Source organism: Melanostigma gelatinosum (genome assembly GCF_949748355.1).
Source record: "Melanostigma gelatinosum genome assembly, chromosome: 23".
NCBI classification, from domain to species: Eukaryota; Metazoa; Chordata; class Actinopteri; order Perciformes; family Zoarcidae; genus Melanostigma; species Melanostigma gelatinosum.
Window position 1 is genome coordinate 5,453,595 of NC_136656.1, and position 20,505 is coordinate 5,474,099.

The 20,505-nt window shown below is 45.7% G+C and overlaps 1 protein-coding gene across 5 annotated transcripts in view; it reads left to right on the forward strand.

Annotated features, from left to right (window-relative positions):
* The window catches only part of chd3 (chromodomain helicase DNA binding protein 3), a 33,730-nt gene that overhangs the window by 3,759 nt on the left and 9,466 nt on the right, over nucleotides 1–20,505 (forward strand). For 3 of the 5 annotated variants that reach the window (XM_079295404.1, XM_079295401.1, XM_079295402.1), the window contains exons 5-39: nucleotides 297–553; nucleotides 858–991; nucleotides 1,087–1,222; nucleotides 1,380–1,555; nucleotides 1,832–2,101; nucleotides 2,237–2,440; nucleotides 2,529–2,752; nucleotides 2,869–3,000; nucleotides 3,142–3,238; nucleotides 3,679–3,870; nucleotides 3,952–4,152; nucleotides 4,273–4,410; nucleotides 4,819–4,940; nucleotides 5,054–5,227; nucleotides 5,448–5,589; nucleotides 5,904–6,035; nucleotides 6,285–6,402; nucleotides 7,094–7,218; nucleotides 7,307–7,538; nucleotides 7,747–7,931; nucleotides 8,139–8,316; nucleotides 8,533–8,619; nucleotides 8,938–9,023; nucleotides 9,479–9,612; nucleotides 9,705–9,849; nucleotides 10,730–10,892; nucleotides 11,004–11,155; nucleotides 11,810–12,008; nucleotides 12,142–12,255; nucleotides 12,349–12,480; nucleotides 13,226–13,334; nucleotides 14,308–14,440; nucleotides 17,609–17,804; nucleotides 18,462–18,625; nucleotides 18,925–19,051. In XM_079295404.1, the coding sequence (XP_079151530.1) occupies nucleotides 297–553; nucleotides 858–991; nucleotides 1,087–1,222; nucleotides 1,380–1,555; nucleotides 1,832–2,101; nucleotides 2,237–2,440; nucleotides 2,529–2,752; nucleotides 2,869–3,000; nucleotides 3,142–3,238; nucleotides 3,679–3,870; nucleotides 3,952–4,152; nucleotides 4,273–4,410; nucleotides 4,819–4,940; nucleotides 5,054–5,227; nucleotides 5,448–5,589; nucleotides 5,904–6,035; nucleotides 6,285–6,402; nucleotides 7,094–7,218; nucleotides 7,307–7,538; nucleotides 7,747–7,931; nucleotides 8,139–8,316; nucleotides 8,533–8,619; nucleotides 8,938–9,023; nucleotides 9,479–9,612; nucleotides 9,705–9,849; nucleotides 10,730–10,892; nucleotides 11,004–11,155; nucleotides 11,810–12,008; nucleotides 12,142–12,255; nucleotides 12,349–12,480; nucleotides 13,226–13,334; nucleotides 14,308–14,440; nucleotides 17,609–17,804; nucleotides 18,462–18,625; nucleotides 18,925–19,051 (5,510 nt within the window). Of the gene's footprint in view, nucleotides 1–296; nucleotides 554–857; nucleotides 992–1,086; nucleotides 1,223–1,379; nucleotides 1,556–1,831; nucleotides 2,102–2,236; nucleotides 2,441–2,528; nucleotides 2,753–2,868; nucleotides 3,001–3,141; nucleotides 3,239–3,678; nucleotides 3,871–3,951; nucleotides 4,153–4,272; nucleotides 4,411–4,818; nucleotides 4,941–5,053; nucleotides 5,228–5,447; nucleotides 5,590–5,903; nucleotides 6,036–6,284; nucleotides 6,403–7,093; nucleotides 7,219–7,306; nucleotides 7,539–7,746; nucleotides 7,932–8,138; nucleotides 8,317–8,532; nucleotides 8,620–8,937; nucleotides 9,024–9,478; nucleotides 9,613–9,704; nucleotides 9,850–10,729; nucleotides 10,893–11,003; nucleotides 11,156–11,809; nucleotides 12,009–12,141; nucleotides 12,256–12,348; nucleotides 12,481–13,225; nucleotides 13,335–14,307; nucleotides 14,441–14,789; nucleotides 15,156–17,608; nucleotides 17,805–18,461; nucleotides 18,626–18,924; nucleotides 19,052–20,505 lie in introns of those variants that run through there. The other 2 variants (XM_079295403.1, XM_079295405.1) reach the window with 2 other exon arrangements.

The window sequence follows — 20,505 nt, forward strand, 5'->3', positions numbered from 1 at the left end:
CTCCGTCTCCCCCTGGAAGCTCTGTCTTCATCATCCCTGCTAGTTGTGCCGGCAGCCTCGGCCTGTGTGGCTGAGTCATACCCGCTGTCACCGTGATAACATGAAGTAATCCATAATGCCCACTGCTTCTATAAGTCGGGATGTTATTTTGCTGCCTAAACTCAACTGGCTCCACTAAGCTGTCGTGGAAAACTTAAAATATAAACCATCGCTGTGAGTAATACATGAGTCAGTAAAATAGGTATGCCACAGCTCTTTCCAAAGCATTTTAATGATCCTCAAACTCTCGCCCGCAGGCCGATGATCGCCAAGAAGAACCCTAAGATCCCCATGTCAAAGATGATGACCATCCTGGGGGCCAAGTGGAGGGAGTTCAGCTCCAACAACCCCTTCAAGGGCAACGCCGCTGCTGTCGCGGCGACCGCTGCAGCTGCCGCCATCGCCGTCGCCGAGCAGGTCTCTGCAGCGAACGCCTCGCCCGAGCCTCCGTCGCCTCCTCCTCCGCCGCCGCCGCCTCCACCAATCAGAAAGGCCAAGACCAAAGAGGGCAAAGGTCAGTGGTTAGGTTTAGGCCTGCGGTCTTAATTTCCCTGTCCCTCTTTAGTGTCAGTTTCTGTGGGATGAAGGAAAAGAGTATCCAGTTAAAACTGACCCCAGACCATCAGGAAAGTGTGCCGCTTTAGAGGCACATGACACAGCAACAACAACAACAATGTCGTGTGAACAGCTGCTTATATGGTGGTTGACATGACAACATAAGACAACAATCTGACCGTATTTACTCCTTGTTCAGAGAGCTTACACACCTCTTTGTCATTCTTTTATTGCAAATGTTCCATATGCTCTCTTCTGTCCAGGCCCTGGCTTCAAAAAGCGCAGTAAAAGTCCTCGAGTCCCCGACAAGAAGAAGGCTGCAGCGAAGGCTAAAAAGATGGCACCCATTCGTATCAAACTATCGCCTGTAGGTGCCAAGAGGAAGAAGAGTTGCTCAGTGAGTGCAAAGCTTACGTCGGCTTCCTTCGTTCCGACTTCTGTTCCATGTTCACCCCTGTGTTCTTCACATGACTCCGTCTTTGTCCCCGTCAGAGCGAGGACGTGGACGAGGACGAGTCGGAGCAGGAGGACTCCAGCGTTCACAGCTCCTCCGTCCGCTCCGACAGCTCCGGACGCGTCAAGAAGAACAAGCGAGGGCGGCCCGTCAAAAAGAAGAAGAAAAATACAAGTACAATCACAACGCGCCCGTTATATGCACAGTATATCATGCCTGTCGAGCGTCAACTTTCCTTTAAATCATGTTTTGAATTATTATTTTAAATTAGAAACGACAACAAAAACGCATTTTCAGCCATGTTTCCCTCTTTCTGTGCTCGTCCCTCCAGTCCCAGGTGAAGAGGAGGGGGACGGCTACGAGACGGACCATCAGGACTACTGCGAGGTGTGTCAGCAGGGCGGGGAGATCATCCTGTGCGACACTTGTCCTCGGGCTTACCACCTCGTCTGCCTTGAGCCTGAGCTGGACAAGGCCCCCGAGGGCAAGTGGAGCTGCCCGCACTGCGTGAGTACAACAAGAGCGCGCCTGTTCCTGCTTTCTGTTCATGATTTTGGCTTCGCGGCCCTTCTTCACATATCCATCTTCAAAAGCGGTTTTGTTTTGACTCGCTCGGAGCACCGGATGAATCGAGGCTTTGTAGCTGCATCACAAATCTCGGAGGAAAGCTGGCTGCATTCAGACGAACACAATCCTGCCCAGACAGAGAGACAGACACCTGAAGTGGTAAAGTTTCACTCAATTGAGATGTCAGACGTTTTCGTCCGTTCCTTCTTTCGTCAGGAAAAGGAGGGAATCCAGTGGGAAGCGAAGGACGAGGAGTTTGAGGATTTCGAGGAGGACAGCGAGGACAGGGTGATATCAGAGGTCAGCGCCGGGGTCCCCGTCGGGGCGGAGGACGAGGATGACGACCACATGGAGTTCTGTCGGGTGTGCAAAGACGGCGGGGAACTGCTGTGCTGCGACACCTGCACCTCTTCCTACCACATCCACTGTCTCAACCCGCCGCTGCCGGAGATCCCCAACGGAGAGTGGCTGTGTCCGCGATGCACGGTGAGAGTGGCTCCCAACGATCCTTTAAAACTCTTCAGAGAAAGTCTATTTTATTATGTACGGAGATAATAAACAACAACCTGCAACCTCAGCATCAGCCCACACTCCTTACCACAAAGTCTCTTCTCCCTCTAGTGTCTGCCAATCAAAGGGCGAGTCCAGAAGATCCTCCACTGGCGATGGGGCGATCCTCCGCCTCCCATCCCGGTTCCCCCGGCTCCCGACGCCGCACCCGACGACCCCCCGCCGCCACCCATGAAGGGCCGAGCCGAGAGGGAGTTCTTTGTCAAGTTGACGGGGCAGTCCTACTGGCACTGTACCTGGATCACTGAGCTGCAGGTGAGAGGGAGAGAAAAGGTTGACGGAGGGATGGATGTAAAGAGATCTGTATAATCTGTTGAATAATGTCTCTCTTCCTCCCCTCCAGCTTGAGATCTTCCACTCTGTGATGTACAGAAACTACCAGAGGAAGACGGACATGGACGAGCCTCCCAGCCTGGATTACGGGTCGGGTGGAGAGGACGAGAACGGAGTGGGAAAGAGCGAGAAGAGGAGGGCCAAGGACCCCCAGTACGCCATACTGGAAGACAAGTACTACAAATACGGCATCAAGTCGGAGTGGATGATGATCCACCGCATCATCAACCACAGGTGAGGTTTGAGTGTGAGCACTAGCATGCAGCAGCTGGTCTTCTGTGGGTTTTAGTTTTTTTGGCCTGTTGAAGTACAAGCATTCAAACTCTGTGCTGTGTGTGTCTGTCTGTCAGCGTGGACAAGAAGGGGACGTACCATTACCTGGTCAAATGGAGAGACCTGACCTATGACCACTGTACCTGGGAGAGAGATGACCTGGACATACCTGACTTTGCGATTTACAAGGGCAACTACTGGAGACACAGGTAGAACCCCCCCCCCCCCCCCCATCCCAGTCATGTATAGTTAAATTCATGTGGAACAGGATACACATTTATCACTCGTATTTACGTTTCTCGTTTGTTTACTTCTGCGTTTGACTCTGTGGATAACTTTCCTTCCAACAGAGATGCGATAATGAAGGAGGACCCAGACAAACCCAGGAGGATGAGGAGCAAGAACCAGGAGGGTGAAGAGGAGTCTCCTGTCTCTCCGGTCACTGACGTGAGTCAACTGTGGTTTCGGTATCATGATTTTTTTTAACTGCTTCTCGTCTGCATTTCACAGCAAATCGCAGTTCCAGAAGAATGTTTGACGTTCATTTCTGATTCTCTGGAGCTTCAGTCAGGTTTTAAAAGACAACCATATTGTTTAAAAATGAGAGCTTTGCTTTTATTAAAATGTACAGACTCCGACGCATACTGCTTCATTACCAGTTCCATATAAGATTAAACCATATTCTATTCATGTGTAAATGAATCTACTCAATAAAATTTACGATACATTTTCAAAAGTCTGGGTTGATTTTGAACAAAACTAATACAACTACCTTGAATTAATTAAAGCGAATGTCAACAAAAGTAGTTTTAAAAACTGTTAAACTACAATAAATTCACTTTGTTCCAATCAGGCTTCTAAATCTCCTCTTTCTTCTCTCCATCCAGCCGACGATAAAATACGAGGATCAGCCCGACTTTGTCACAACGACGGGTGGGACGTTGCACCTGTACCAGCTGGAGGGTCTCAACTGGCTCCGGTTTTCCTGGGCTCAGGGCACAGACACCATCCTGGCAGACGAGATGGGCCTCGGCAAGACCATCCAGACCATCGTCTTCCTCTACTCGCTCTTCAAAGAGGTACCGGGGCCCCGCGGTCCTATTATTCTCCTCTTTCACCCAAAGACCCGTATGAATTGTTGCTCCTCCTCCGTCCCTCAGGGCCACACTAAAGGCCCGTTCCTGGTCAGCGCTCCGCTCTCCACCATCATCAACTGGGAGAGGGAGTTCGAGATGTGGGCGCCCGACTTCTACGTGGTGACGTACTCGGGGGACAAGGACAGCCGAGCCACCATCAGAGAGAACGAGTTCTCCTTCGACGAAACGGCCATCAAAGGAGGGAAGAAGCCCTTCAAGCTGAGGGTGAGCAGGGAGGGCGTTAACCATCATGATATGAAAAAAACAAACGATGAAATGATCTTAACATAACATACAACATCCTGTCCTCCTTCCTCTTCTGTTTGCCCTCTTGTCGTCCTGCAGAGAGAGGCTTCCATCAAGTTCCACGTGCTGCTGACCTCCTACGAGTTGGTGACCATCGACCAGACGGCGCTCAAGTCCATCGACTGGGCCTGTCTGGTGGTGGACGAGGCTCACCGCCTCAAGAACAACCAGTCCAAGGTACTGTAGCCATGTGTATGTGTGCATGTTCATATCAGTCCTATTATAGCCTTTATTATAACAACCCTTAAATATTTTCAAGAATTCTGTGACGTTTCACGGTTGAAAGAATTAACTGTTCAGCGCTCTCTGGTGGACAAAATATGTAATGGCAACACTTTGTAAATGAACATATTTTGGGCATTTTTCTTCTGCAAGTTATTGTTACTTAAATTGAATTTACTTTATTACGCTCTATATAAATCAGAAGTAGACCTGTAGTGACAATACATAAATAAACAAATACTTTATGGTCATATGTTTTGTTTTGTTTGTTAGACGTAGTGCTGCCTTTACATCCAATGAGGAAAATAATCATATTGTCAAACGTGTGAAATAATTTGACAGGGAGTTTTCGTGTCATTGCAGTTTTTCAGGCGTCTGAACGACTATAAGATCGACCACAAGCTGCTGCTGACTGGAACTCCTCTGCAGAACAACCTGGAGGAGCTGTTCCACCTGCTCAACTTCCTCACACCGAACCGCTTCAAGTAGGACTTCTCATTGTTAGTTCATTGATGTGGTCAGATACTAATCATTTGAACCAATAACCTCAGTGCTACCGGTACTACCAGTCCTTCACCCAGTCCATCTCTCCCTACAGTAACCTTGAAGGCTTCCTGGAAGAGTTCGCCGACATCTCCAAGGAGGACCAGATCAAGAAGCTCCACGACCTGCTGGGGCCTCACATGCTGCGGAGGCTGAAGGCCGACGTCTTCAAGAACATGCCGTCCAAGACCGAGCTGATCGTCCGAGTGGAGCTGAGCCCCATGCAGAAGTACGACACACGGGACATTTCCCTCCAGCTATATTAGGCACCGTGAAGAAATACTAAACATTTAAAATAACTATTTACACAACAAATTTAGCCTGAAACACGCCTATTAGAAATGGGTAACATTATTAATTGAATGGACATTACCGAGCCCCACACTGAAAATGGAAATAGATGCATAAAATGTTAGTTATATATACATTGAATATGTTTTTAAATACAGGAAATACTACAAGCTGATTCTGACCAAGAACTTTGAGGCTCTGAACTCGAAAGGTGGAGGAAACCAGGTGTCCCTGCTCAACATCATGATGGACCTGAAGAAGTGCTGCAACCACCCCTACCTCTTCCCCGTCGCCTCCATTGTAAGAACAGACAAACGCACACACGCCCGTGACAATCATACAAACATAACGTCATAACGCTGTAGTAGAATAGAAGAAAACCGATGACAGTCCTCCATTATTTGCTGGCGTTTCACTTCTTTTTACACCATCTGCTTTGATTTACTCCTGAATTGGCAGAACAGGGACACCTTGTGGGGATGTTCAGTAGTGCTTTTTCTAGTCATATGTGTACTTTCAAAATGTAGGATCTGGTTAAAAATCACAGTTGAGATGTCATTTGTTCCGTGTGTGTGTGTGTGTGTGTGTGTGTGTGTGTGTGTGTGTGTGTGTAGGAAGCCCAAAAAACCCCAAACGGTGCTTACGAGGGGTCGGCCCTCATTAAGGCCTCTGGGAAACTGACGCTGATGCAGAAGATGCTGAGGAAACTGAAAGAGCAGGGGCACAGAGTACTGGTCTTCTCACAGGTACACACTCGCATGGACACTCGTATCCAGCATGCTTAAGCCCAAGCAAGCAGAAACACACACACACACACACACACACACACGCCAGATGGCCACTTCCCTTCACAGATGTTGCATTTTTCCCATGACACCCCCAGAAGGCTCAGCAGCAGGCTGATTGCAGCTGTGCGTGGGTAAAGATGAAAACGCACACACACGTCACTGGTCATTCTCTCTTTTCTTTTCTTTTTTCTCTCTTCTGTTTATTAGATGACTAAAATGATGGATTTACTGGAAGATTTCCTGGACCACGAAGGTTACAAGTATGAAAGAATCGATGGAAGCGTCACAGGGGCGCTGAGACAAGAGGCCATTGATCGCTTCAATGGTGAGATAGCCGATGATGTGCACTCACTGGAGGCGCAGTACGACGTCTCCGGCACAAACTGCACTGCTCTGCTCCTTTCAGTAGTTCCTTCAAACTGACAGAAAGAATATGTTCTACTTCACAAGAAAACAGACTGCCCACTGCTTCATCTAAACCACAGCACTTCCTGTTTCTTCAAAATAAGAGTCCCCACTTCCGCCTAACGCATGTTAATGTCAGGGACAGCTTGCTAAATAAAACGGGACTCGAACGAGGAGGTAGCATAATGCTAATACTGTATCAGTACTGCATAAACTGTTTGCTTTGTTGGTTGATTTTAAACCTCCATGATGGATTTGTTTTGTGCGATTGTTAGATTGAAATGCAAGTAGATGGTAGTGCAGATGGAGCCGGGCAAGAGGATCAGAGCTGTGACTCAGTTGCTAGAACTGATGCCAAACTGACATTAGTCAAAGGATGAGAAGCACTGTGTCGCATGCTGAGTGTGTTTTCATGTGGAACTCGTCCATATCACTGAGCAGATGTTGGCAACAAATGGCATTATATTGCATTGTGAAATCCTCACTATCTACTGAAGTGAAGTCTGTATAACCACCGTAAAGATAACCTATGTTGGCGGCATCAATGGAATCCTGTCATCAAAGAGAGCTGATTCATGAGACTGTCTGTTTGACTCTCTGTGTCTCTGCAGCTCCTGGTGCTTGCCAGTTTTGTTTCCTGCTCTCCACCAGAGCGGGAGGTTTGGGCATCAACTTGGCCACAGCAGACACCGTCGTCATCTTCGACTCGGACTGGAACCCTCACAATGACATACAGGTACGTCGGACTGGCAGCAGCCGAGGAAGGAAGCGATTTCATCCGACGTAAACGTCACGCGTCGCCTTGTGTTCCCTTCTCCGCGCAGGCGTTCAGTCGAGCCCACCGGATCGGGCAGGCCAACAAGGTGATGATCTACCGCTTTGTGACGCGAGCCAGCGTGGAGGAGCGCATCACCCAGGTGGCCAAGAGGAAGATGATGCTGACCCACCTGGTGGTCCGGCCAGGCCTGGGATCCAAAGCCGGCTCCATGAGCAAACAGGAACTGGACGACATCCTCAAGTTTGGGACAGAGGAGCTCTTCAAAGACGAACTAGAACGTGAGTTTCTTTTTGCGAAGAGGAATTCAAATTTTCAGTCAAATATTATAACTTGAATTTGGAGCTTTACGGTTTAGGTCCAAGTTGCAGTGGGATTGATTCAGTGAAGAGTCGGCAGGCTTCAGACTACAAGAAAACCTTTATTTGTGAAATGTATCTAACAGAACAGGACAAATGATTCCCATTTTTTTAACTCCACGTGTGGCAGGCATGAAGAACAGTTCGGGGGATAAAATTGAGGACGAGGGCAGCGTGATCCACTACGACAACGTCGCCATCGATAGGCTGCTGGACCGGAGCCAAGACGGCACAGACGACCCGGACGTGCAGAACATGAACGAGTACCTCAGCTCCTTTAAAGTGGCCCAGTACATGGTCCGAGAGGAGGATAAGGTGAACAGGATGTTACAATTAATATGATAAAAAAAATGTATATTCGTGCACCTGACAAGCTTACCCAAGTCTTATAATCGTCACTCACTGTAGAAACTATGTCCTCACACGGATTTCAAAGGGATTATTTGATTTGTCAAATGACTGAAAGAAATATATTTCGGATAATTAACTGAATAACTGGCGCGTACTTTTCTGACGCTCCAGGTGGAGGAGATCGAGCGGGAGATCATCAAGCAGGAGGAGAACGTGGATCCGGATTATTGGGAGAAGCTGTTGCGGCACCACTACGAGCAGCAACAAGAGGACCTGACAAGCAAACTGGGCAAAGGCAAGAGGAACCGCAAGCCGGTCAACTACAACGACGCCGCGCAGGAAGACCAAGGTAGGGACCGGGTTTGGACCCGGTGCTGCATGGACCTGTGAAAAAGCTCAAGTAAGAGGAAGAATCTCCTGCAAGTTGTTTGGTATCAAGCCCCGAATTAAAAAATGTAATCCTAAGAACGAGCGTGAAATGATCGATCCTTCTGTTTGAGTTATTACTTGCACAGTGGAAGTGAATGGGCCCGGCCTATTGACAGACCACCGTGTGCTGTTTCAGAGTGGCATGCTGACATTTCAGATAACCAGTCCGAGTATTCGGTGGGCTCCGAGGAGGAGGACGAGGACTTCGACGATCGGCCAGAAGGTAAGGAGAGACGAAGTTAAAGAGACGTCAAACCCAAGCAGTGCCGCTCATGAAATATGACAGCTGCCTGTTTGAACACACACACACACACACACACATACACGCACAGACTCAGGTCTGTGTTGAATTATTACAAGTTGAAATTGATTTAGTTGTAACAGTTGCCTGGCAGGGTCGAACACATCACATTCCCAAAAAATGCAAACCGCCAACCACCTCCTCCCCCTGAACTTCAGAGGGAAGGAAATGGCTCAAAGCATTTCTGAGGTTTCAGATTCTTGGTTGACGTACTGACGGAATACTCACTGTTACCTGCAGGCCGAAGGCATTCTCGTCGCCAGTTGAGGAACGAGAAGGACAAACCTCTGCCTCCCCTTCTGGCCAGAGTGGGAGGCAACCTTGAGGTTTGTACGGCTCTCTGGAACCAGTTCTGCTTTGATTTTGTCTGTTTTTTTTTATTGCGTTGTTCCTGGAATCTGTCAGCTTTGTTTTAACTTAACTTGCACTCTTTAGATATTTTTCTAACAGTCCAACAATCTCAAATTGGAGATGGCAGCAAAGGCTGTTACATCGCCAACAACTCTGTACCTTCCAAGCTCATTTATCATCCTGATAATATTGGACGTGCTTGTAATGGCCTGCATTGTTCGAGCGAGGATTCAAAGTTAGGCAGTCAAAAAAAAAAAAGGCCTCGGAATGTTTGAGAAATACACGGATGTCTGCAGGCAAATTTAAGTTTTCTCATCCTGACATTTTCATTTGAAGTCTTCCAGAATAATAACCAATGCATTTTAAAAGTCCGACACTATTTGCACTGCTCAGGAAAAATATACTGTTTAATATGCTGTCATTTCGATAGGTGCTGGGCTTCAACACACGCCAGCGAAAGGCTTTCCTGAACGCGGTGATGCGCTGGGGGATGCCGACGCAGGACGCATTCTCCTCTCAGTGGCTGGTCAGAGACCTCAGGGGCAAGACCGAGAAAGAGTTCAAGTAAGGGAAAAAAATCCAGATGTCGTCTTTATCCATTTCTATCTGCCCTCTGACCATATATGCTTCCTCTTCTTCTACATCTTCTCTGCCAGAGCTTACGTGTCTCTCTTTATGCGTCACTTATGCGAGCCGGTGGCTGACGGAGCGGAGGCGTTCGCGGACGGCGTGCCGAGGGAGGGCCTGTGTCGCCAGCCCGTCCTCACGCGCATCGGCGTCATGTCCCTCGTCAAGAAGAAGGTCAGACCCAATGCTGTTCGCCTTCCTAAGTCCAGGCAAAAGCGGTGAATGGAGCAGGCTATGACACTTAATGTTGTAGTCCTTAAGGTTTCAGCCCTGGTTGAGTTTGAGACACCCGCTGTTACGGTGGTAACACAGGTACAGTTTAGCAAAAACGGCTAAAATAGGCCGTTGCATTTCCTGTGATTGCTTCACAATAAAAACCCAGCCTGCTTTGCGTTAGCAGTAACTTCTGATGTGATGTTAAGAGAGTAGAAATCAGCATACATGCATCATTTCCTGTGAATCCCTCATGTGTAGGTGGGCAATTAGAATCCAGTGCAGGAATGGCGGACTCCGCCACTAACGATGAACGCTGTCTTATTGAGAGATAATTACTGAATGTAAAAGCTTTGACTAGCTATTGCTGAAACAATGCAGACTATAAATATAACCAAAAACAGGGTTCGCTTTTAATACATTCAAAGGATTGTAACTTTAATACGGCGCCTCTATATCAGCAGGGTGTCTACAGCCCCTTATGAAGTTACTAAGATGTCTTCAACTAAAACTAAGACAATATAGTCTTTAGGTATTAACGTAAATAAAATGAGAGATCTTTTTCCAGTGAAGAAATCCACCATTACATCTTGAAAGATGTTCTGATTACCTTGCTGCTTTCAGTTTGCCAGACATGAATTTATCCAAATATCTTCAATCCAGTTTTCAGTCCAACATGTTTAAACATGCTGACATCCTGATCTGCTATCAATGCCGGGGGGAATGTTTGATATACTGCCAGGCGAGCAGGGCATGTGGGTGGTGAGGTTAAATAAGGTGGTATTCAGTAAAGTGAGCATGTGCCAAGCTTCTTTTCTTTCGCTGTCTGTTTCTTATTCAGATCCAGGAGTTTGAGCACATCAACGGGCGGTGGAGTCTTCCAGAGCTCAAGCCTGAGGTCATCCTAGACAAGTGCTCCTCCAGGGCCTCCTCTCCTGCCGTGAAGACCACCACGCCCACCTCCGAGGCCAGCTATAACAACACACCTTGCACCTCCAAGCCAGGTTACCAAACACACACACACACACATGGTCACATTTACCAGTTCCAGCAGGGGGCGCTCCATGTAAAGGGCAGCAGATAAAGTTGGAGTTGTGTTATGCGTTTGTGTGCAGCGACCCCTGCTCCATCAGACAAGCTGGAAAAGAACGGAAAGGACGGAGAGAAGGAGGAGGACAAAGAGGAAAGCGAGGCCCAGGCTGACAAAGAGAGGGAGAAGGATGAGGGGAAAGAGGTGGACAGCAACAGGACTGCAAACCCTGAAGAGGTGGGACACTGTCAGCTGACGCAGCTACATTCTGTGGTCACGGCGTGGTCCTCAGCCAATTACTACAGTGTTTCTTTACATTCTCATATCGATTTCTATCTTTGCATCCTACGTCAGATGCGGTGTATTCTTTAATAAAATAGCTTCATGCCTCCTTTTAAGTCATATTACAGTGTTGCCAATATTTTGCATGGGTTTTAACACAAATCCCATAGACTTTACATTACTTTCAAAAATTTTCCAAAGCGTGCTATCCATTTTTTCTCTGTTATTTTTTTTCTTCCTTCCAGTCGACCACCGGTTTCTGTTCAATTTCACACAGCTTGAAAATCAAAACGTCCATTGATATTGTGTCGCAAAGGGTTCAGACTGCAAATAATTCATGCTTTCAGTGGAATCACAGCGGCATTTTCATATCATTAAGAAACCACCACAGCATGCTCTGGAAAATGTTCAGTAAATGAAATGAATAGCAAAAAGGCTATGTCATACAAAGTCACTGATGGGGCCTGTTTAATAAACTATAAACCTTATGGTATGCATAATAATGATTCAGTTCAGTTCTGTAAAAGCTGATTAAAAGCTGACATTTGAAGATTTTACCACACGACGACAAACTCGATGAGTGACTGCATATTGTGCTTCTTTCCATAGCTTTCCTCTTCGACAAAAGACACAGCAGAAAATGTGTCCCCGAGTCAAAGAAACGAAGGCACAGAGGACAGCGACCTGAAAGAGGAGGAGAAGAAAGAAACAAGTGACTCTCCGGCCGCCATGACCGAGGAGAACAAAGTACAGGAGGAGAGTAAAGAGGAGACGAAACAGGACGCGGAGGTCAAAGACGAGAAATCAGGTAAAAAAAACAAAAACGCAGGAAAGAAACTTGATAAGTCAGTCTGATGAAATCCGACATGCACAAACAGATGAAGCAGGTTTGTGTGGAGCAAAAAGTCCTTTCTAACGTAATGTTTGTTTTCCTGCGAAAGGAGAAAAGACGGGGGAGGGGGAGGAGAAAGACAAAGAAAAGCGGGAAGAGACACCTCCAGCAACCGAAGCGACAGATGCCACGGATAAGACCGAGGTGTCTGACGTGAAGAAAGGTACGCTTTACTGTCCGTAATGGTACGCTGCCATGAATACGCAAGCACAATATCTTTGCGCAATGATAACTTCGCCGTCTTTCTCGATAACAGAGGAGGTCAAAGGTGAAAAGGATGCTGGGAAAGAAGTCAGAGCGGCCAAAGAGAATGCGCCCAAGGGTTACGTGAGGCCTCCCGTTGAGCGAGCTCGCTTTATGTTCAACATCGCAGACGGCGGCTTCACCGGTCAGTACCGATTCACCCGCAGTGGTTGATCTGTGCGATAGTTTATACACTGATGCATTTCACAGATTCTATGTAAAGCACTCAATTGCACTGGACGTCATTCATCTCTTCCAACTACTTTAACCGTCTACGTTTACTTCTTCAATATTTATTGAGGGCGTTTTATTTGGTAGTCGTCAGCAGGATAACTATTCAAAAAGACCGTTGTCTTGCACAAACCTCTTCAGGAACAGGTTCCTCTGAAAGGACAAAAACAGCTGACCCGTTTGGTGCAGATTGTGTCAGTTCTGCAAAGACCATCAGGACATCTGAAGAAGATCCCTGACGGTTCAAAGCACTGACGGCTAATAAAGATTCTAGTTGTAAGATCTAAATATTTAAATTGTACTTCAATACATTAAGCACAAACTGCATCCCGATTCATTAGATGTACACAAAACGTTTATGCGTTGTTTGAAACTATAGAATCCCTGAAAAATGAGGGGAGTAAAGGTAAAAATAACCTAACATGCCCAAACAAGTGACTAAGCAGTCTAAATAGCGTAAACCTCACAACTAAAACAAACAAAAAACATTCCCTGTGCTTTCCAGAGCTTCTGTTTGAAAGCCAAAATCATCTCCACCTTGATGACAAACCCAGAAAAGCTCTTTGTGCCGTGGAAACACCTGCAGCCAGGTTTCAGCGAGCCACGCCCTCTCTCTGACACCGGCCTCATGTTTATATTGTGTTGGCTTCGCCCCGCAGAGCTGCACACTCTCTGGCAGAACGAGGAGCGGGCTGCCATCTCTTCGGGGAAAATGAACGAGATCTGGCACCGCCGACACGACTTCTGGCTCCTGGCGGGAATCGTGATGTATCCTTGACGGCGGTTGCCCGAGCGATGACCCCCCCGATGTGTTTATTTTGCTGTAAGCCGGCAGAAGCAAACAGCAAACAGCAAACTGTGTCTGCTGGAAGCCAATGGAGTGGGTCATTTAGTTCATGGTGTTCCCGCTATTATGGTAATCAAGGCCATGCAGCATTCACATAAAACATTGTTTTCATTATTCCGTGAGCTAATCATGAGATTAGACTGAAATAAAAGGAGGGACATGCGTTGTTTCAGAACCTGCCTGGAGCCTTTTTTTTTTTTTTTGGGCTAAAATAACTGCAATTTTGTATTTTAAGAAGATATAAAATCTAGTTAATCACTCCTCAAAAATCAATGTTCAGCTTTCAGGAATAGCTCCCAAAAACAAGCCCAATTTTGGCTCAACATTTGCTTTCTTTCTCAGGGTCAGATTGATACCACTCTCATGTCTGTTGCTTCACTTGGCATAGAAACTGGAGGCAGTGGCAAACCGCGAGCCTGGCTGGCTCATAATCGTCAAAAGTTTTTTATATTTCTGCTTGTGAACGCATTAAGCAAATGACTTCTCATTAATGATCTTTAGTATGAAGCTGGAGTCCAGTTAATCTGCACAAAAACAGAAATTTAAACTCTACAGTTTGTGGTTTAAGGGCATTATAATTGCATAATTGGCTTTTTTTTTTAAACTTTGGACAGAGCCAAGTTAGCTGTTTCCCCTTGTTCCTTATGCCAATCGTCTCCTGGCTACAGCTCTGTAGTCATTAGAGCTGTGCCGATCTTCTCATCTCACTCTAGAGAAGCAAGTACACTTACTTTACAACTCCTTTTAATTCTGGTGTGCTTTGTAACTTTTACATTGCGAAAATAGTTTTGGAAAACCTTCCCTGTTTACTTTGACCACGCGATGCTGCTTCCCGCTGTCTCTTGCCCAAAAGTGTTACGTGACCCTTGACCCCCCCCCCCCCCCCTGTGCCAGTCACGGCTACGCCCGGTGGCAGGACATCCAGAACGACCCCCAGTTCGCCATCGTCAACGAGCCTTTTAAATCGCAGGCGAATAAAGGCAACTTCCTGGAGATGAAGAACAAGTTCCTGGCCCGACGCTTCAAGGTAAGACGAGATAATAGCTTCACCTTGACTGTGGATACGCACTAGACGAGGCAAGGCAGGGCAAGTTCACTTGTACAGCACATTTCAGCAACAAGGCAATTCACAGTGCTTTACATTAAACATCAAAAGCAATGGAAACGCATCAAGAAAGCACATTCAAATACAATTTAAAAACAGTCATTAAAGAGCCAAGAGAGTGGAACATTAAGATAAGCTTAATAAAGTAACAGTGCAGTGTTGGAAATTTACGATTATTTGATTTAATAAAAGGCAGCTGCTGAAATAAAAGTATTCAGCCTTGATTATAAAATAAGTAAAATTCTTTGTTTTTTTGTCACTTCTTTGGCAGACAAAGCCGGTGAAAAGACCTCAGAGCTGGTGTGATGTGATCCAGCGTTCTGAATCAGCTGCAGCTGTCTGATAAATTTATTTTTTAGTGCGACCTATAAAAACTTGGTGTTATCATGGGCTGTGTCCGAAATCACTTACAGCAAAATATCCCACAATGCATTGTTAAAAGTAGTGTACAACCTCTACTAGTCCCTGGATAGGGAGTAGTGAATGAGTGAAGGATCTCAGACCTGAATTTCAACTGCCGCATTAAGAGGATTACAACGTCAGCCTACTATCGCTTTAAGAATATATATCGAAGATTAAAGCACTTATGTCTCAGCCGGATTTGGAAAAACTGGTCCGTGCATTTATCTCCAGTAGACTCGACTGCTGTAACGGCGTTTTCTGGCTTGGTCTGTGGTTTTTAACATTGCTGATTGAAGATTTAAACATTCCACATTGGCTCCAAAAACAACTTCTTCAGTTTTGTCTTTGTTTAATTAAAGAAAACATACAGTTGTTTATTTGTTCAATGCACTTACTCAGTGCTTTTATTGGACCACAGTCCCCTGGTTATATGGTTACGTGTGTGTCGTCTGCATAATTATGGTAGCTTATTTTGTTGTTATCTATAGTCTGAACCAGTGGAAGCATGTAGATGTTAAACAGAAGAGGCTCCAGAATGGAGCCTTGGGGAACTCCACATGTCATATTTGTCAGCTGTGTCGTTACCTATAGACACTACGTAGTCCCTGTTCTTCAAGAATGATTCGAACCAGCTTAGTTACTGTTCCCGGAGGTCTCGCCCAGTTTTCCAGTCAGTCTAGTAAGGTGTTGTGGTTGACCGAGTCAAATGCGGCCCTGAGGTCCAGTCATACTAAGCCTGAAATTCTACCATTGTCTGTGTTGAAGTGTTTGTTACTGAGGACCTTTAACAAGAGCAGGCTCAGTGCTGTGGTGCGGTCGAAACCCTGACTGGAAGACATCAAAACAGTTCTGAAGTGCCAAGAAGTTGTTGAAAAAGAACATTTTCAAAAAACTGGTGGTTTCATATGGGCCTAATTGTTCATTAATCTTGTGTCAAGATTTCTTTTTTTTTTTTTATTAAAGTAGCTGCAGTTGCAGTTTTCAGGGCCTGTGGAAAGACACCTGAAAGAAGAGACATGTTTACAATTTGTAGAAGATCTGAGGCCAGGCAATTTAAAACATTTTTGAAAAAGCCCGTTGGCAGAATATCAAGGCAGCCGGACGAGGATTTCAGATGTTGCATAATGTCCTCCAGGTTTTTATGGTTGACCGGATAAAGTCTTGTCGTGGTATTTTAATTGACTTTAAGTGGATACAGGGAAAACGCATATCCTGTACTGGATATGGAGGCACTGGCTGCCTGTCTGAATTTCTGAATTTTTATAACGGGCCCTATGTGGGTCAGCCCTACTCTCATGCAAACAAACTATTTTAGGAACATTTCGCAGTGTCTTTCGGTCACCTGACTCGTTTGATGGTCGGATGACAGATGCCCCTAGACCCACATATTGGCTCGGCGGTACTGCTGACCGCTGCATTTCTGGAAGAGCTCTCATCCTGTTTTTAAGCAGCTCACATGTTTCAGATCCTGCCCTCAACATCCTCATTTACTGTATCTCTGTCTATTTTACTGTTCTCCTTATCTCTCTTGCTAAGTTATTGGAGGTTTCTTTTATTTTTGGAAATCTGCCATCAAGACAGCACAACATAAATCTTTCTCTCTGTAATTTCCTCTTTGTACTGGTTACGTAACAAACTAACAAATAATTGTTTTTTTTACCAAACACACTCCCACGACTTTATGAAGCTTGATATATTGTTGAAAAATATCCGAAAGAGACGGAATATGATAAGAGCAGGGTGCAAACGGATTAAAGAATTAGACTTATAACGGCTTTTAAAGCTTTTCTAAAAATCGTTTCTGTGTTTAAATGTGAAGGAAGGAATATACATCAGTCTTTCAGTTTTCCTTTTATTAGGAATGTGGGTGAGTTCCATCTAAAATGTGTTTATTTACATACATTTTTTCACATTCGGTGAATTTAGTTTCTTCATTGGACGTATGGCTAGATTGATGCACCGATTCATTCAATGTCAAGCACAGTGTGCAAGATTCTTCTGTGACGTACCACGTATAAGAAATGATCGACGTACAAGTCTGCTGTAACTTTAGTTTTAGATATTGTACATATTATTTAATATGTGCATATAAACACATAAATACTACTTCTTAAATTCACCCTATTTGCCAAAGTAAAAGACTGACACAGACTTTGTGTCTCCACACTGGAAGAATCCCACAGTGCAATGCACAACACAGACCAAGCTCCTCACAGCTGTAAAACATTAAACAAATTGCCAAAAGTGAGGATGATCTCGGAAATAAATCAGGAATAAATTCTTCAGTAAAGCATTTTGTTTTCTGTCTCTTTACAATACAATAGTGTAAAACAATAGAGATAGAAGGTGGAATCGAAGCTTATTTATCAAAATATTAACAGGAAAAAGAGAAATAACAAGAAAACATTTTCTTTGTACAATGTAACGCCATGTTGAGTATTCATTATATGCCTGAAAGTCTTGAAGGAAAATGTCAAACAAGGCTTTTCTTTCAGTAAATCAACATTTGTGGATGAAAACAGACACAAATACAAGCTAGAAAGATAATAAAATGCACTTGTATGGTTGGATGAGATACATAAAATCTGACCAAACAATGAAAATGCAGTACAACAAAGAGACTGATACTGCTTCATTTCTACAAACGGACCGATTGACCGATTGAGCATTTGCCGTCTCGTCCTCCAGCTGCTGGAGCAGGCGCTGGTGATCGAGGAGCAGTTGCGACGGGCCGCCTACCTGAACATGACGCAGGACCCCAGCCACCCGGCCATGGCGCTCAACGCGCGCTTCACGGAGGTGGAGTGCCTCGCGGAGTCGCACCAGCACCTCAGCAAGGAGTCGCTGGCGGGCAACAAGCCAGCCAACGCTGTCCTGCACAAAGGTCAGGGAATGATGGCGTGACGCCAATAATTTGGGTTAAAAAGAGCTCGCTCTCGCTCTCTCTCTCTCTTTTTAAAAACAAACACATTCAGACAAAGTGGGGAAAGATTGGCAAACAGATAATCGCAGGCGTGGAATAAACAAAAGATACACATCAACACATCTCACAGCGCTGTTGTGCAATCAGTCTCCTTTCCTGCAGAGGCAATATTGCTCTGCCTGGAGCTGACTCCAGTGAAGCCAAGCAGATAAGCTTACACGCTGTGATAGCCCCAAACATTTCCTCACTGGCAAGTCTGTCCATGTTTATATTGTTCTGTCGAAAGGACAACACGCTCGGCGCACAACTGTTGTCGTTTCTGTCTTTCTGCACGTAACGGTGCTGAACTTAGTGAGCGCTCACAGACATTTATCATATCGCAACGCGACCCTGCTGGTCTCTAATCAGTGATTAATTCCATGTAGGGATGTGGTGACAGAGTGAAACCTCTTGTAAAAATAGAAGGAGAAATGCGCTATTTTGGAAATGGAAATCCACAAAACTGTAAAGAGGAGACTTTAAAAAAAAAGAGCATTCATCGTGTTCAGACCCTGTAAGTGATGATATAACTGATATGATTAATAGGAGGTTTAAACGAAGCCGTTGTCGTCGTTGCAGTGTTGAACCAGCTGGAGGAGCTGCTGAGTGACATGAAGGCCGACGTGACCCGGCTACCGACCACGCTGGCCCGAGTCCCGCCCATCGCCGCCCGCCTGCAAATGTCCGAGAGGAGCATCCTCAGCCGCCTGGCCAGCAAGGGCACGGAGACGCACACCCCCCCGGTGAGAAGCCTGCTTTTAAACACACACACACTCTTAAAACACTCACAACCTCACTCACAAGATGAAACCTGCTCGAGCTGCCTGCACTCGGTGGAAAAATAATAGATGGAGGCCGGCCAATGAAATAGCAGAGCCCATTATCTTGTCATCCACATGTGGATTTTCCACAACTGTTTGGTCTGCAGATTTTAACTTAAAAGTGATTTATCTTACATATCTCGTTTTTCATATCCCCTAATTTCATAAATCATATCCGACATGCACAAAAAAAACAACCCCACTTCTCTTCCTCTGTGCAGCCCATACCTCCAGGACCCTACGCCATCCCTCACAACTACGGAGCCCCCTTCACCCCCGCACCCCCGAGCGCCCTACTCATGGGAGGCGCCAACTACAGCCACATGACGCCCGGATCCTTCATATCAGGTCAGTGTTTGAAGCTCCATTCACACCCTTTGCTCCTGTCAATGACGGCTTGGTCGGGAGTCGGATCTATCGCTATAAACGGAATATGTGCAGACAAGAGAGGATGTCAAGGTTTCCAAATATAGGACAGAATTACAGGTACAATATGTTTGAGGTGATGCCCTAGAAACATGGGTAAAAGTTCAGCATTTTAAGTTTTTGAGATCTCAGTCGATGTGCGGAAAACATGTTTGATCTTACTTTGGAACTGCTTAAGGGGTCAGTGAAGAGTTCACCTCTGCAGGTGCTGTGTGTGTGTGTGTGTGTGTGTGTGTGTGTGTGTGTGTGTGTGTGTGAGAATATCTGGGTGAGAGTCGGTATTCAGGCATCCATAATTATAGCATTGAAGGTAATATATTCAAGCATACCAGTTTGTTTGATCTGTTTTGACAGTTGGCAAACGAGCAGTTTGAGTCAGATTGACGCCTCTTTGCGTCGGTGAAGGATTCCTTTGAATATTCTGTCTTCTTTTTTTTGTGCTGGAAGATAATTATGGGGAGATTTGGACAGGAAGTGGCTTTGCGAGCTCCAAAAGGAAATACTAATGTATCAAAGTAAAGGCGGATTATAACAGAAGGCCTGCATTAGAAACAGGGGGCATGTAGTTTGACAGGCGCAGGTGCGGCACGTCTACCGAAAGACTGCGTTGCATTATGGGAAATGTAGGATCCTGCGTTTTGGAGCTTGAGCCATACGAGGTACTTAAAGACGGGAATATTTCAGCCCATGCTGCTTTGATTTGTGTGCTCCTTTTAAGCATCACAGAATATTTCTCGTCAAACATCACTGAAAGGAGACGGTTACTGAGCGATACCTCAACTTTGTACATGTTTTATTTGACCATCAACAATCTGTGGCAGCATCAGAAGTCTGTAGGAGAAAGCACAAGCAGCCCACGTCCCCTGAGCGCAGCTCTTGTGGTTGCTGCAGCCTCAGTGGGCTCATCAGCTGCAGCAGAGCTCCAGAGCTACACCCTGACGGAGGAGCACAGCTCCAGCTTCGGAGATCTGGACTTGATTACTTGGCAACTTGCGCTGATGATGGGCAAAACCAGTCCAAAATGTTTCTTCTATTTAAAGATATCATCTGAGGAATTTTCATCTTTATATGGTTATGTTGTAGTGGAAAAAAAAACATTCCGTTAAGAGAATCAAAATGACTGACTCTGGGAATGTCATGTGGGAAAAATGTCTATGCGCCACAGTTCTGTGATCAAGCACGCCATTTAACTCTTCGATTTCAATGTAATCCTTTAATATGTGGCGAAAAGAACTACCTGATGGCGTCTAAAGCAGCTCTGTTTTGAAGCACTTTGAGAAGACACTTTATCTCCCTTAACTTGTGAAATGTGCAGAAATCCAGAAGGGAGTCCATGTTGGAAAAACACATCTGTAGTTTCTGATGTGGCTGCCAGA